We start from the raw sequence: 16,640 nt of genomic DNA, 5'->3' as shown, positions 1-16,640 counted from the left end.
TATTTTAGGTATGATAAGGATTCTTTGGAAAAGTAGCCACAATATCATTATCTTTTTTAAAAAAATCTTTTAAAATACTGTCAGAAAGCTGAGACTAACCCTACATTTTGGAGTGGACTATCAATGCAACCAAGTTACGAGAATTGATAAATTTCCCTTTCCCAGGAATACCATTCTTAAAAAGAAAAGAAAAGAAAAGGTTCACTGGGAACTTTGAGAAGGTAGAAACATTATTAGCAACTCAGTTTCCTCGTTTTAAAAATGGCAAGTTGATAGAGAATGACTGAGAAGATAATGACCAACAACCATCATTGAGCAGTGCCCCCACCTTCTGTCAACACACCAGGAGGCAACTGCGGTGGCCCAAACCCTAGTTCCTACACACTACTGCCAAGCTGGCAGGCTTTCTGAAGAAAGGTCTATTGTTAGAAGAGCTGGGGATGTCCAGTTGAAAAGTACAACTATTTTAAGTTAGCCTAAATAAAACTTACCTGTTATTCCATGTCTAATTTTGAATCTTTCAAAAGGGGAAAAACACAAGTTTCCTCTAAAAAGCTAGTTGGATGCATTTTAGAGACTTACTCGTGGTTCTTAAATTCCCTAAGCACCCCAATTTCTACTATTCCAGAATATCCTCTGATCTGAGGTATATCTAAACAACATGTACCTTTTCAGCCCTTCTACCTTGCCTCGATTAAACATACACACAACCCTTCAGAAAGCCCTGAAAAAACCACCACCCAAAGTACATAAAAACAAACACATGCAATATGGGCATTACCTCCTCTGAGATACTTCTCAAAGATGGCAGTTTTCTGAGTCCCACACATCGTGGTACTGAGGATGAGGTTCTGATCTATCTTGTTCATTTAGCAACTTTACTAGTTCCTCCAACTCAAAAATCTCAAACTTTGTTTAGATTTTTCACTAGTTCAGCAGGAAAATAAATATACTCTGAGATTTCTTTTTTAAGAAAAAGCAAAAAAAATAAACTTATAGATAACTAAATCCTGAGGAACTTAGAGAAAGAAAAATTCTTTAAGCCAGTAATTTTATCAAAATTACAGTAACTAAGAACAGTTATTTCTTTAAAGAGATTTATTGATCCAAGATTAAATCTTTAAACATGTGTTTACTGTAATCAGTGCACAGGATTCTGCAGACGCCCCCAGAAGGGCCTTCTTAGCATCTGGGGATCCTGGGTTTTGTGCCTCCGATTATGGCAGAGCCTCTTCTTAAACCACTGCTCACGTATATTTGATTCAATTCAACAAATGTTTGGTGAGCACTTAGGAAAACTGTTCATGTATAACACGCTGTCTCTCAGAAATCTCAGAGAGTTCTCAGTAATACCAGTTTGCACCTATATATTTAATATAAAATTGTTTCATTCTCATTTTATACACAGGAACTAAAGTCAGAGACAGTTAAATTATTTTGGTAAGGTCATAGACTAAGCAAGTCACCACAATTTAAAAAACAAAACAAAATATAAAAACTCTGTTCTAGTTTAGACTTGATATACCATTTGTTTTACCCTTTCATTTGTCTTGTCCGTTCTATCCCCTCCAATCCTATCCATTTTGACCCATCCCACATGTTCATGTCATCCACTGCCATCCTTTTCATCAGCCACTCCTTGGGCACCTACTTGTCCCAACCACCACATCGGGCACTGTGCTGAATACACGCGTGATGGAGACACAGGGAGGTTAATACCTAGACGACTTATACTTTTCACCATGAGCCAGGCAGTTTAAGATAATTTACATAAAGTACAAATTATTTTAAGGACTCTTCCAGCGAAGACATGTTTTCCAATATCATATTTGATAGGTTTAAAAATTTTAAGTATGAACTAGTAGCAAACAGAGATCATTTGAATTCTTTAAGTTTTTTAAAAAAATTAAGTTTTTTGAGGAAAATTAGCCCCGAGCTAACATCTGCCACCAATCCTCCTCTTTTTGCTGAGGAAGACTGGCCCTGAGCTAACATCATGCCCATCTTCCTCTACTTTATATGTGGGATGCCTGCCACAGCATGGCTTGGTAAGCGGTGCATAGGTCCACACCCGGGATCCGAACTGGAGAATCCCGGGCCGCTGAAGCAAAATGTGCAAACTTAACTGCTGCGCCACCAGGCCGGCCCCCTAAATTTTTTTACCAAGGTTTTCATATGCAGCGCAGGTTTTAAAGACATAGTAACCTTTGCAATTCTTATTTCTCTACCTATAAAATCACATTTCTAAGTGTAATTTCACATGTCAAGTGAGATAGTATAGTCGTACTATGCGGAATTGACATCTACAATTATATACCTTGGTTTAGTAATTCAGGTTTAAGATACATAAATATGGAAAGGGTACACACATTATCTATCTGTAATATTTTTAAAAATAATTTTTTTAATTAAAGCCGAGCCATCTAAATTTTAAAATCCTGTAAGGAAAACAAAACACTTTTCATTCAATTATGAATCTTTCAATGACTATGCAGCTTGTGAGTATGTTTCAACAGCAGTAAAAACATAGCCAACAGTAGAAACATTTAGAAGCCATGATATAGCAGAGGCGTGGAGATTTCCACGTTAAGCGACGTCACACCTACCGTAGTGTCATTGCTGGTAACATAAACCAGGACATCAGAGGCATTCCTGCCATTGATGTATCGGTAGCAGTTCCAAACACAGCTAATCAAGTAACCCTGTAAGTGAGTAGTAATTATTAGATCTTAATTTTCCAATTCACACAATTTAAAATACAACCATAGATAAAGCCATTATAAAACTTTCATTTACATAAATTCTAAATGCACATATTAACTCTACTAAACCAAAAAACCTTTAAAATTACAAATGTTGGGTACAGTAACTTTCTGGCAAAGGGTGGTGCTGTGGCCTCATTCTTCCCACCAGACCAGAAGGTGGGGGCGGGTGGGGGGCGGAGAGAAGGAGGAGAATTTCTAAGAAAAGGTGGTTAGAAGGAGTAATAGCCACAAACATTTATTGCCCCCTAAGTCACAAAACAATCAGTTCATTAATTTATTTCTCATCACATTTTAACTCTGTCCTTGCGATTTTTATTTCACATAATTACATATGATTTTGTTACACAAGTCAAGTTTTTAAAAAGGTTCACTGCACATGAACTTGCTTTAAGGTCAGTAAAATTCACTAAAACGTTGCCACTGTCATAACGAAATATCCAAAGAAGATACTTAAAATCAAGTCCAGAATAAAGTCACGCTAGAATAAAACAAGTTCATGGAGATGTTTAAACCATGAACTCTCTGCACTTTCATTCCAATCATCTTAGACTAGAACTGAATGATTCCAAAATCCCTTTTTAGCTTTAAAATTCTTTGATGAGTGGAGAAACTGGAGCCCTCATACACTGCTGGTGGGAATGTAAAATGGTGCCGCCACTTTGGAAAACAGTTTGGCAGTTCTTCACAAGGTTAAACAGTTACCATATGACCCAGCAATTCCACTCCTTGGTCTATGCCCCAAGAGAAATGAAAACATATGTCCACACAAAAACTTGCGCACAAATGTTCATAGCAGCATTATGTATAACAGCCAAAAAATGGAAGCAACCCAAATGTCCATCAACTGATGGCTGGATACAAAATGTGGTATATTCAGACAGTAGAATACTATTCAGCAATAAAAAGGAAGGAAATTCTGATACATGCTACAATATGGATGAACTTTGAAAATATTATGCTAAGTCAAAGAAGCCAGTCACAAAGGACCACGTGTTGTATGATTCTATTTATAAGAAATGTCCAGAATAGGGAAATCTACAGAGACAGAAAGCACAGTAGTGGTTGCCAGAGGTAGGGGAGGAAGATAAGGGCAAATGGCAAGTGATAAAAATGTTCTAAAATTGCATTGTTTAACCACAGAGCTGTGCTTACACAACTCTGTGAATCTACTAAAAACTACTGAATTGTACGCTTTAATTGGGTGAATTTTATGATATGTGAATTACATCTCAATAAAGTTGTTTTATAAAAAAGAAGACATTTAAGGACAAAAGGGGTGCTTGTCAGCATTTTTCAGGAGTGAGGTAAAATTGTGTCATATACTCAGAATGCTGTCTTAAGCTGCTTTCATATTTGGTGACAATTATCTCTTACATTTAAATTTTCTGCGATGATAAGATGAAAATATATAATGCTATTTTATAAAAGTTTCCTGAATGGCAACAATCTGAAACCACAGATCAACAGTAAGAGAGAGACGTAAAGGGCATATTTCTTGAACAACGTGCACAATATGTTCAGTTTACTCAAACCTTCAGTTTACTTAGTGCTATTCCTTCTTTAGTGGGAAAAAAAAAGCCCTAGAATTTTTGAGAATTTCAAGACAAATGAAAGAAAAATGTTTGGGGACATATTAGTTATGTGTTATGTAAGAAGACTGACTAGTCGTGCACTATTTTATCAGTGAACAGCAGAGTCTTCTAAGGCAAGAACTCTGTCTGACGCGAAGCCTCTAAAAGGACAAACTTGGACCTGGAAGGTAAACAGTACCTGGTGTCTGAGGCTTCACACGCCCACAGTCAGCATTCTGAGGGCCCCTCGCAACACCAGTGCGTTCGCCTACTAACCACTCCAACAGGAGAAAAACCTCCGGCCTGTTGTCGCCATAAACCCAGTAACTGATTTCAGTGACCTTACTTCTTATTTGACATTTCTGTAATCTTAAATAGAGAGTTAAGTATTTAGTATCTTTCCCAAATAAACTTGCAATGACAAATTACGTCCATCACCTACTCGCAGAGCCGTGTGGGAAGCCCTGCCCCCTTCACATCTTAGGACGCAGTGAAACTGACACATGCTCTGGTTTGGGCTCCCAGGCAACCAGCGTGATAAAAAACCTTATTAAAGAATAGCAGTGAATTTAGGTTGTGAAAGCCACTAATCAGGTAAACTGATACGTGAAACCACAACATGCATACAGTCATGCACCACATAATGACATTTGGGGTCAACAGTGGACCGCATATGCAACAGAGGTCCCATAAGATTTTAATGGAGCTGAAAATTCCTATCGCCTAGTGATGTCATAGCTGTTGTAACGTCGTAGTCAATGCATTTCTCACATGTTTGTGGTGATGCTGGTGGAAACAAACCTAGTGTGCCACCAGTTGTATAGAATAAGGATATAAAGAAAGAAAGAATTTTTGTACAGCTGTGCAATGCATTTGTGTTGTAAGCTAAGTGTTATTATAAGAGTCAAAAAGTTTACAAAGTAAAAAGGTTACAGTAAGCTAAGGCTAATTTATTATTGAAGAAAGATAGTATTTTTTCATAAATTTACTGTAGCCTAAGCGTACAGTGTTTATCAAGTCTACAGCAGTGTATGGTGAGGCCCTGGGCCTTCACATTCACTCACTCACCCAGAGCAACCTCCAGACCTGCAAGCTCCATTCATGGTAAGCACCCTCTATAGATGTACCATTCTTTATCTTTTATGCTATATCTTTACTGTATCTTTTCCATGTTTAGATACACAAATACTTACCGTTGTGTTAACCTGCCTACAGTATTCAGTACAGTAACATGCCGTGCAGGTTTGTAGCCTAGGAGCAATGGGCTCTACCATCTAGCCCAGGTGCACAGTAGAATATTCCATCTAGGCTTGTCTAAGTGCACTCTAGGAAGTACACATAACAAAATTGCCTAATGACACATTTCTCAGAATGTATCCCCATTGTTAAGTGACACGTGACTGTACTCATATCTATTTAAACTAATAATTACTGAGTCTCTTCACACAAGGCATCAGCTCAGTGCTAAGAGAGATATAAAATAAACGCACAGTCTATGTTCTCAAAGAAATGCAATTTAGAGAGTAGAGGTGATAGATGCTTAAATAATTAAATATTAAGTACATATCTCTCACAGGTTGGGGACAGAGCTGTGAACAATTTGTAAGATGTCTTGTATTAGATTATTATGATAATTAATAATGTTTTGCAATTTATAAAAGCACCACAGGGCAGAGATTTTTCTTTTTCACTACAAGCCCAGTACCTAGAACATGGCCTGGCACATAGGAGACCCTTAATAAATTCACTGAATAAATGAATGAATGATGCATCTTCCCATCCATGAGCTCACTTAAACCTCATAGTGACCCTACAGAATGTTTTTGTAACTATTATTGCTATTTAGTAAACGCAGAAACCAAGGCTCCGGTCACACAGCTAGAAGTAGCAGTGATAGAAGCTGTGTCCTCTGACTCAAAACCTCAAGTAAGCATTTCCAATACAAATGAAAATGCCTGCAAAGTTAAAAGGCCTTTTTTAAGACCACTGGGAGGTTCCAGCTTCTGAGCTTCTGGTACAGGCAGAGAGTAGCTTGGTCAGACTAACCTTCCTGGTAAGATGACAAAATCTGCAAGAAACACACACACAGACACACACAGGCACACACACACCTGCACGCACGCGTGCACACACATTATTTAAAGGCACAGGAAAGGGACCAAAAACAGGCAGAAGCTAAAGGGGAGTCTATTCGTGCAAGGGGAACTGCAATGAGTGGGATTTGAGAGTTTGTGGCCTTTTGCCAGGGGACACTGCCCACTCCACACGGATCCTGGATGGTCTGGGTGGCCAAGGACCACATTTGTGGCTGGTAAAAGCACCCAGAAAACTGGGGTTGGGGGAGTGGGAGCCGCAGAGGCCGTAAGCCTCGACATCTATGGACAGAATTCACCCCAATCCCCAATCACTAAAGTGCATGTGCAAAATCAAACTCGCAGGATGTGATTCATGGGGAAAATGCAGACCCAAATGATCCCCAATGAATCATTTCCTTTCTACGCCTCTTCATCACACCACCCCCATTTAAAATGACTCTTCTCCCTAAACGCAGCTTCCTCAAGCTTATTAAGGCTTGATTTTTAAGAATTGGGTAATTTTATGCTAAAATAAAGACAGCAAAAGATATTAAGAATTAAAAGTTCAGTCTAATAACGATCTGAGGATTTTCTACTTGTTAGCAGCATGCAAGCACAAATTATAACGATGTTTTTATTATCAGGTTTACAAAGATGAAAAAGAATAGATAGCACGTGATTGATGACAGTGAGGGGCAGCACTGCGGGGGGTGTTAAGTCATCCAACTTTTAGGGAGATCAATTTGACAACCTATCAAAAGGCTTCCAATTATGCATATCCTCTAATTTTAAGAAACATACCTTAAGGAAGTAAATGCATAAGAATATGAAAGATGTATTTAAATATATTCATTGTAGCACTATTAATAAGTGAAAAAGTAGAAACCGTCTCAATGTCCAACAATGAGTAATTTATTAAATAATGATAAATTCACATAATAAATTGTTACAGAATGATGTTCAGAATATATTACATTTTAAAAATAAATTACAAAAGAATGTGCATATAAACATTGTAATGGAGGTGCAGTATATAATATATACTATGCAATGAATAACATTATATTAATTTATTCCCATCCAAATCGATTTTGGAATAACCCTTGGTGGGCCTGTGGAAGTCTGGTTAGTGTTTCTCTCTCATACAAATAAGAGAAGGAACAGAATGGTTAGGAAATCAAAAAGCAGTTCAGAAATCTGAAGCAAGATAATGAAACTGACAGAAGTCTGCTTGTTTCTTTAGCATTCACGAAGACGTTCAATAATATTTAGACCATAAGTAAGATCTTCATGCTTACCTTAAAAGCCAAGATAATGCTGATAAACAGAAGAATAATAAGGACCAAACAGGTAGGATTCACAGACATGATATCTTCTTTGTAGGGAAAGTTGGGAGGCTGCAAAAGACAAGTGCCTCATTAGCAAATCTTGTTAATCATCAGGATTATATTCCTCGGGCATTGATCAGAAGTACCTATAGAAAGCAATTAGTTAAAGCAGATAATTATCATTTAAGACCACCACAAAATTTCTAGCCTACCTCTACTAATGAAAAAGCTACAAAAGGTGTGATGCGGAGAGGCTAGTCTGTTCATAATTCAGGCAATAACTCTCGAAAAGAAAATCAGAGGAAGATTCACGAGCGAGACCTGAAAACATTAAGTTTGCCCTCCTAATATAAAAAAATTAAAAGTCAGTATGGTCTTTCTACACCTGTGATAGTTGGATTTTCTGCAAATTCTGGACCACTCTAAAAGGCCTGTGCAAGGCAAAGGGAAGAAACCTATTAAAATAGAATCTTTTTTTTTTTTTTGAGGAAGATTGGCCCTGAGCTAACATCTGTGCCCATCTTCCTCTACTTTATATGTGGGATGCCTGCCACAGCATGCCTTGACAAGCAGGGCATAGGTCTGTACCCAGGATCCCAACCAGCGAACCCTGGGCCGCTGAAGTGGAATGCGTGAACTTAACCCCTGCGCCACTGGGCTGGCTCTAAAATAGAATCTTCTCTATATAGAGCATTTTTGCTGATGCTACTTCTCAAAGAGCAGAATCTTTTATACCATTAGGTATTTACAGTATTAAAAAAAAGAATCAAGTCTTACCATCTGACCATACTGATCACCTACCAGGTCAAGGGAAACCTTTTTGGGAGGATCAAAATCTGCTACTATGGTTACCGGGAGCAACAGACCTTCATCATGCAATGCCTGCACAGCACTGATGAAGCCCTCCCTTGATCCGGCCTAGATAAGTGAGCGTGAAGGCAGCCCAGTGTGCTATGTCACCTTTACCTCTTCTTCATCATCCAATACCATATGCTTGGATTCCACATTCGCAGTAATCTGAGACGTAACAAAGAAGTGCCAAATGTTAAGGAAGAATATAGAGAAAAACCATGACTCGTGCTTGGCTCCTCCTCCCCAGGGTGAACATCACCCAGTGGGTTTCAGAGTCTCCTTTCACTTTGGGCAAAATACCTAAGAAATAAAATCTAAGTTATTCTTTGTGATCAGCTCTTGAAACTGGTCCCTTCCCTTGGAACCTCCAATGGGTTTTTGTAGTACTGATCTTGAAGGGCAAGAATAAAACAACTTGGTGTCACTCACAAGACCAACACAAAATCATATTGTCTCTCTGTCTAATTAAAAAAAAAAAAAGACAGGGTTAAAGCGGAAGCATGTGACCTTTTCCAGAAATCTTTACACTTTCCCCCAGAAAAGTAACATGGTTTCTATGTCCAATTGAGACCCATAAAAACACATGCACAACTTATTATAAGTGCACTTTACAAGACTCCACATAAACAGAAGAGGCACTACAATTGAGTGAGTGCTCCCCCCGGCTTTCTCAGACAACAGTCTCTCCAGACTCATTGCATCTGCCTTGTCAACAAGGGCCTCAGCACGAGGACGTTTAACATTCCCTGAGGCATTTTGATTGTCTGTAGGCCTCACTCTTTCAGCCCAGACTGGTCTTTAAGTAGAGAATACAGAAAATACTCAATTGCATTATTTGGTCTTCTCACTAAAAATAAAATTGGATGGTGACTTTTTTCATTAACTGATGTTACAATTACAGTGAGCATCACCAATATTTTCATTTCCTACTGATGGCTCTAAAGCAAACGAGTAGGGGGACACTGAACAGTGTGGGGCACAACGGCGAGTCTGGGTAGCATTCTGAGGGTTCCAAAGGCTTGCCTGCATATTGGGCTTTATGCTCCTCATAAATCTCTGCAATATATGGGATGCAGCACACAATACACTGTTCAAATAATCGCAGGCCTGCCATTTGGCTTGTCTTAGTGTGTCCTTACTCAACATCACCCTCTCCCAGTCCCCGCACATGACAGGCCGTGTTGAGATCATGTTTCCTCCTCACTCCCAAGGTTGATTTTAGGAACCCAGCAGCAGATCACCATTACAGAGTAAAAACAAAAGTCCTGAAAGACAGAGGTACTTCTACACCCTGCTCGTCATAGATAAACTCCCTGATGCAGAAACACTTGGCTATACCACAAAGGCCAACACATAAAATTAGCACACAGGAAATACACAAAAATTTTCTTCACACTACATTCTACCAAAACATGGACCTGTTTTCTAAAACAAAGAGAAGCTATTACTAACAAGTATAGCAAACACAACAATGACAACCTAATACTTTTAAGGGGCAAAACACTTGAGGTTTTTGGTACTAAGTCTGCTGAGGACCAGCAGTGATCTGGACATGGCTGCCACAAGAGCACAAACTTCTGTTGCCACATTTCCTCCCCTCGTCCCTCCAGCCATCTCTCTCTTCCACTGAACTTCTTGGCCTCCATTGTCACATCAAATCCCCAGCCTCTTCTCCCATCCAAGAAAAACCCTGCTCCTTCCCGCATGCTCAGAAATTACTATTAAAACTTCCAAAGAGTGAACCTTCTCTCCATTTAAAACATTCTAAGATTTTGAAGAAATTAAATTTTAAGGCACATTCACAATTGGAAAAACAAAAGTTAAAATATGTGAAGGCACAGAAGTATTTCAATCTCATAACTGCACAAGCTTCTTACCCAGCCACCAATATTTGTCCATAAGGTCACAAAGGACATTTAACAGAAAACTAGTCCGACAAAGTTGCTTGGGGAAAAAAGAGGTTCTATGGTCAAATAAGTTTGGGAACCAGTGTACAGTAAAGTTCCACTTTTCCCGCACAAAAGCAGAGGCAAAAAGCTATACTTTGCAGACAACTGAGCAAATTGCATTTTACAAAAATAAGACAATTAGCAACTATATTATAATTTAGGTAAGTGCAACTAATACCATTATCACAGCCACCAACTTACCTATCTCAAGAGGCTATGTTTTCCCAAAAAGCATTCTAAGAAACCAAAAATCTCATCTTTGAAATAACATTAAAAAATCTCTAATCAGTAACTCAGATACAAGTTAAAAATCCACAAATTTAAGATGTGTGTGCATTGTCAATCTGCATACATCTATATTCCTGACTTAACGAGATTCCCCTCATGAAGAGAAGCAGGAATTGGAACGGCCACCTACCAGCTGTCGTATGTATTCCTGAATGGAGTTTGGATAAACAAGCACAGTGACTGCAACCAAGGTGTTCAGGGCAAAATCGAAAATCTGGTAACAGAAGAATGGGATGATCCAGGCGGCATGTTGCTAAACATAGGAGAAAATAAGATGTTAATGTGTTCAGTATTACAAAACATTATTGCTTTGAATTCAGAGAAATCTTTTCTTAATCTAAAGCGAAATGGAGGAACAGAGATTCATTAAACCAGGTCATGATGGCAACTGGGAAGCCAAATAGAAGCAGTCAACAAACAGGGCTCTGTGAACATTTCTGAGACTATAACATTGGTTTTCCACATAATACTAATAAGAGATTTGAACTTTCAAAGATTCTTATAGGAAACTGAGAATAATCACTTACTTCTTACAGACAACTGCACAGTTTACATGTATAAGGGACGGAGAAAAAGGCCCAGGACCTTATTTCAAAGGTGCTTACCTTGTATGCTCCGTAAGTAGCCATTGCACATATTAGGATCATGAGAAGAGAAATTGCAATAGCAATGCACATGTCTGCCAAAAAAAAAAGAAAATCAGTAGCAGATCCACTGTTTAAACATTATTTAGTCTCTTCTCAAAGGCATTTTGTTTATAAACCAATTATAAGTGAGAACTTTATATTAAGTAAACCACCAGAGCTCTTTCGGAATTTGAGAAGATGATGGTCAATGGATGTAAAGTGCCCAAAAGATGTACTTCCTAAATCATATGTCCACAGACAAGAGATTGATCTATAAATAAGTTGTACTTCAAAAAAGGGAAAGAGATATTGGTTACAGATATAAAAAAAATCTGGTCCTTTGGTCCATTGAATTACATATATAATGAATTAGGTACTCTTTTAACATATGAGTGTCTAACATGTATCTTATAAACTTATGTGTGTCTCATGCCCCTATTAAAACCCTCCACTGGCTTCCCATCTCATTTAAATTAAAATCTCAGTTTCTTATCATGGCCTTTACGTCTCTGTTTATTCTAGAGCATGCCCACCTCTCTAATCTCAACCCACATTTCTTGCTTACTATAATCCAGCGACACCATTTGGTTCACTGGACACAGCAAGATCACTCCATCTTAGGGCCTTGCATTTTTAGTGCCACTGAGTAGAAGCTGCATCACTCATATTTTCACATGACTAGTTCTGCCTTTTTTTTTTTTTTTGGTGAGGAAGGCTGGCCCTGAGCTAACATCTGTTGCCAATCCTCCTCTTTTTTTCACTTGAGGAAGATTAGCCCTGAGCTAACATCTGTGCCAATCTTCCTCTATTTTTTGTACATGAGATGCCTCCACAGAATGGCTGATGAGTGGAGTAGGTCCACATCCAGGATCCAAACCTGAGAACCCAGGCCACCCAGGCCACCAAAGCAGAGTGTTTGGAACTTTAACCACTCGGCCATGGGGCTGGCCCCCAGAGATGAGAGGATTTTAAGCAGGAGGCTTGCAAACAGAAGCACAGGGTCAAAGTACATTCTAGGACAAAATGCAGACACATCAACAAAAACCATCTGCCATCTTAACAAAATGAAGGTTCCTCAACTTGGTTTATAGATTTAATGCAATGAAGTCATATGATGCTGATGGCTTTTATTAAAGCAGTGAAAATTTGATTTGCAAAGAAAAAAAAATTTTTTTTTTAAGATTGGCACCTGAGCTAACAACTGTTGCCAATCTTCTTCTTTTTTTTTTTCCTGCTTTTTCTCCCTAAATCCCCCCAGTACACAGTTGTACATTTTAGTTGTGGGTCCTTCTAGTTGTGGCATGTGGGATGCTGCCTCAGCATGGCCTGTCAAGCGGTGCCTTGTCTGTGCCCAGGATCCGAACCAGTGAAACCCTGGGCCGCCGAAGCAGAGCATGGGAAAAATGAAGCTTATGAGAATGATTAGTACTAGTTAGTAGTTAAAAGATGATTTTTTTCAGGATACGTACATATTGTATAGTTTCTTGTGAGGGAAGAGGTACCTACAAGGAAATTTCACGGGTGCCTCATAGTATGCAAAAAACCTTTATAAAAAAAAGTTTTACATGCAAAAACCTCCTCCTTAAATGCAAGGGTAAAGTCTGTGTACACATGCATGTGTGTAAGCACACAGATGCATTCCAGTGACGTCATCTGTATGTGAGGAAATGAGGGCACAGGCTCATCTCTCCTGCATAAAGCTCTGACCACACAGTGGAATGTCCTTTGTCTGCTCTCTGTTGTCCCCATTTATAAGTGTGCTTTTTCTTCAATGACCTAGGCACTGTGTTATTTCATTTAATCCTCCTAACAACTCTAAGAGATAGGTACTATTCACTCCATTTTAGAGAAGAAAAAAAAGACTAAGAGAGGGCAAGTACCTTGTCCAAGGTTGCCCAGCTAGTAAGTGGTGGATGAGATATCCTACCCCCAGGGTCAGTATCTTAGTTAGTGTGCTACCTGGATGTGAAGGACGCAGATCAAACGCAAGAGAGGAGGTCACAGCGCTGGGGAAATCAGATAGCCGCCTGAAAACGAGCTGGACATCAGTATGCACTGATTACATGCAAAGCCTGTTAGAATTTATAGCAATCTCTGAAACTTGAACTCAGGCAGAAGTTTATTATTTTCTTCTTTGTCTACTTCAATGATTTCCAAATTCTGTGTGAGCATATTTCATAATTGATGAGGATTTTTAGGCTGGTTAATTTTAAAACTACAGATGAGAAGCAGGTTCCAAGGAGTGGAATTTGCTTGCCCCTTTGTTGGGAAACATTTACATTTCTAAGGGAAACCTCTATCTGTAAAGATGCCTCCCTCTCTGTGCCAGGAAGAAGGGGGATGGCCTTATCTCTAGAAACTCTTAATGCCAGAGGCAAGAACTTAAGTTGGTTACTGTCTGGCAACCTCATGTAACTGACCACCCCCCCCCCCCCCAAATCCTCCTTTGTTTTTAGCTGAGGATAAAATTCAAGCGGTGACTTCTGCTATTTACTCAATCTTATCTAAAATTTGTGGGACCGCCAAATGGCCGGACCCTACGGGCACTGACACCATTTTAACTTTTTTACATATTCTTTGTCTTGTAAAGAGATAACTCACATACCTACGCCTTAAATTTAGCCTTACTCTCCACCCAACTTTGCAGCAGCAGCCCCAACATGCCGGCAGCAGCTCTGCCTGCCCATGGGTCCTGTCCCCATGCCAGTGGCGGCAGCAGCAGCTCCCCATGCCAGCAGCATCTCTGACTGCCCGTGGGTCCTGTCCCCATGCAGCAGCTCTGACTGCCCATGGGTCGTGTCCCCATGGCGGCAGCAGAAGATCTGACTGCCCATGAGTCCTGTCCCCATGCTATTCTATACTATTCTCTAAATAAAAGAGCACTACTGCCAGATCTTAAGAGTCTAAGAAATCTTTCTTTCGACTCCTCGGCTCACCGACCCCGCATCAATAATGAGAAAAAAATTAATTTTATAGAAGCCAGCCCATTATAGGATATTTTTTACCACATAGATCTTAAAAGAGATAGACAAGCAAACAAATAACTCAAGGAGGTATTCAAAAAATAAAAATATTAATATAACCTACAAAAAGAATAACCTTAATGGGAGCTGCATGTCCTATTCTGAAGAAAAAAAACCTCCAGAACTAAAAATCATAGATCTTTAAAAAAAATTTAAATTTACATCTTTTCCAAAGAATATAAAACAGAAATTTAAAAGGTAAAAATAAAACTAAAGTCATAGAATAAAGTATCCTATCACCATTCATAATGAGATACTATTTACCATAAAAAATGTTAGTTTCAGATGATGACATTTTCAAAATTCTATTCCTATAGATGATTACAGCAACCACACGGATCAGACTGAATACATCACAGGCATGTGGAACGGCTTCGGCAGAAGCAAAGTGTAAATCAAATAAAAGCACAGAGCAGACAAGGTAGAGCAGGCTGATGCACCTGTCCCCTGGCAGCCTAGAGCACAGGCCAGCGCCTTTGAAACGATGTGGAGCGCCCCACGGTAAACATGAGAATTACTCTGGAGTAATTAAAACTCACTCCTTTTAATAACGTCACAGGCAAACAAGGAAATGGTTCTAATAACAACACAGGTACTTGTACAATCAGTAATAGTACTGGTCAGTGACAGGAAGATCCTTTACTTATTCTTTGCACCAACCCAAAGTCAGAGTACACTGATGGCACATTGTTTCCTAAATTAAACTCCTACCTTAATAATGTAGTTTTAATTTGAAAAGGATCCTAAGAAAAACTATACCACAGACCACAAAAGATATAATTAGAAAATGTTTCCTGATACTTGGCCAATTAATCATTGAAGCAGAATAGGCATATAAAGGAGTCCCCTGAAACGCCTTGGTTTAAACAATCTAGCTCACCTTCTCTTATACCTGTTGGATTTGTTTCCTTCCCGTGAAACTCGCAGTTAGCTAGGTAACTGCCTGCTGTATGGCCCACATCTGGCTTGCCTACTCACATCATTCTTACGTCTCATTTTCCTCTAATTTTTGGCCACATTTCTGGCACTGCAGTTCATGAAAAACAAACAGTATTTGGGGTATATTCTCACCATGAAGTCTAGAGAACTCTTTTCAGCTGAATTCACAGCAACACTATAAGCTACTAAGACCCAAATGCCCAGCCTCACCCCCGGGGCCTCAGGAAACTCCGGCCGAGTCCCGACTGCAGCTCCTCACTCGGGAGGCGGAAAGCCTGGGGAAGAGTGAGCAGTAAAGACTAACTGTAGTCCTCCAAAACGGAGGGCGGCTCTAATAGACCTTTTGCAGGTTTGTGGCAAATGTTTCTAACTTTTTATTAAAGTATATTGTAACAGAAGAGTTTTGTGTAACTTGCTAATTTACAACTTTAATCTTAAACCCAGAATTTATTGCACGAATACTCAATAGATTCATGTAATGGGATAAACATTGTGAGTCTGCAAAGATTAAGAGGCCATAATCTTTGCTCTCCGATGCTTAGCATCTACTAGGAAGAGCGGGAAGAATTCAACAGATGAAGAGCTAGTGGAGTTAAGAGGGAGTGAAATTATTTTCAGCCAAGAGGAACAACAAAGAATTTATCTGAGTCCATGCTTACTTGGGCTGAGTCTTTTTTTCCCTCCTAAATGTTTTTTTATTGAGATATAATTCACATGCCATAAAATTCACCACTTTAAAAAGAATATAATTCATTGGATTTGTTTAGTATATTCAACAAAGTTGCACAACCATCACCACTAATTCCAGAATATTTTCATTCTCCCAAAAATTACCCCACTAGCAGTTACTCCCCATTCCCCCCTCCTTCCAGCCCTTGGCAACCACTAATCCACTTTTGGTCTTTACGAATTTGCCTATTCTGTACATTTCATATAAATGGAATCATACAATATGTGGCCTGTGGTGTCTGGCTTCTTTCACTTAGCATAATGTTTTCAAGGTTCATTCATGTTGTAGGGCCTAAAGATTTAAAATAAGCTACAAAAAGTTAGGAAGGATTACTTAAGTAATATATGTACTCAAATGTCCAGTTCAGAGAATGTCTCAACTCCCTACCCTCTAAGATAAGGAAATTAGCTCCTTCCAGCCACATTCTTAGATGGAAAGATTTATACTGATATAATTAAGTCTTAAAAGCTTGCTTATATAAGAATAGAAAAATT

At 39.0% G+C, this 16,640-nt stretch overlaps 1 protein-coding gene across 2 annotated transcripts in view; it reads right to left on the bottom strand.

Moving 5' to 3' along the window:
- LAPTM4B (lysosomal protein transmembrane 4 beta) overlaps positions 1-16,640 on the bottom strand; it is a 67,661-nt gene that overhangs the window by 20,237 nt on the left and 30,784 nt on the right. For both annotated transcript variants that reach the window (XM_070481381.1, XM_044743936.2), the window contains 4 exons: positions 11,434-11,507; positions 10,959-11,081; positions 7,710-7,808; positions 2,607-2,702 (listed from right to left, as the gene is read on the bottom strand). In XM_070481381.1, coding sequence (XP_070337482.1) covers positions 2,607-2,702; positions 7,710-7,808; positions 10,959-11,081; positions 11,434-11,507 — 392 coding nt within the window. The remainder of the gene's footprint in view (positions 1-2,606; positions 2,703-7,709; positions 7,809-10,958; positions 11,082-11,433; positions 11,508-16,640) is intronic.

This window comes from Equus asinus, chromosome 12 (genome assembly GCF_041296235.1).
Source record: "Equus asinus isolate D_3611 breed Donkey chromosome 12, EquAss-T2T_v2, whole genome shotgun sequence".
NCBI lineage: Eukaryota > Metazoa > Chordata > Mammalia > Perissodactyla > Equidae > Equus > Equus asinus.
The sequence above is the reverse complement of the archived record's forward strand: the minus strand, read 5'-3'. Positions and strand labels throughout refer to the sequence as shown.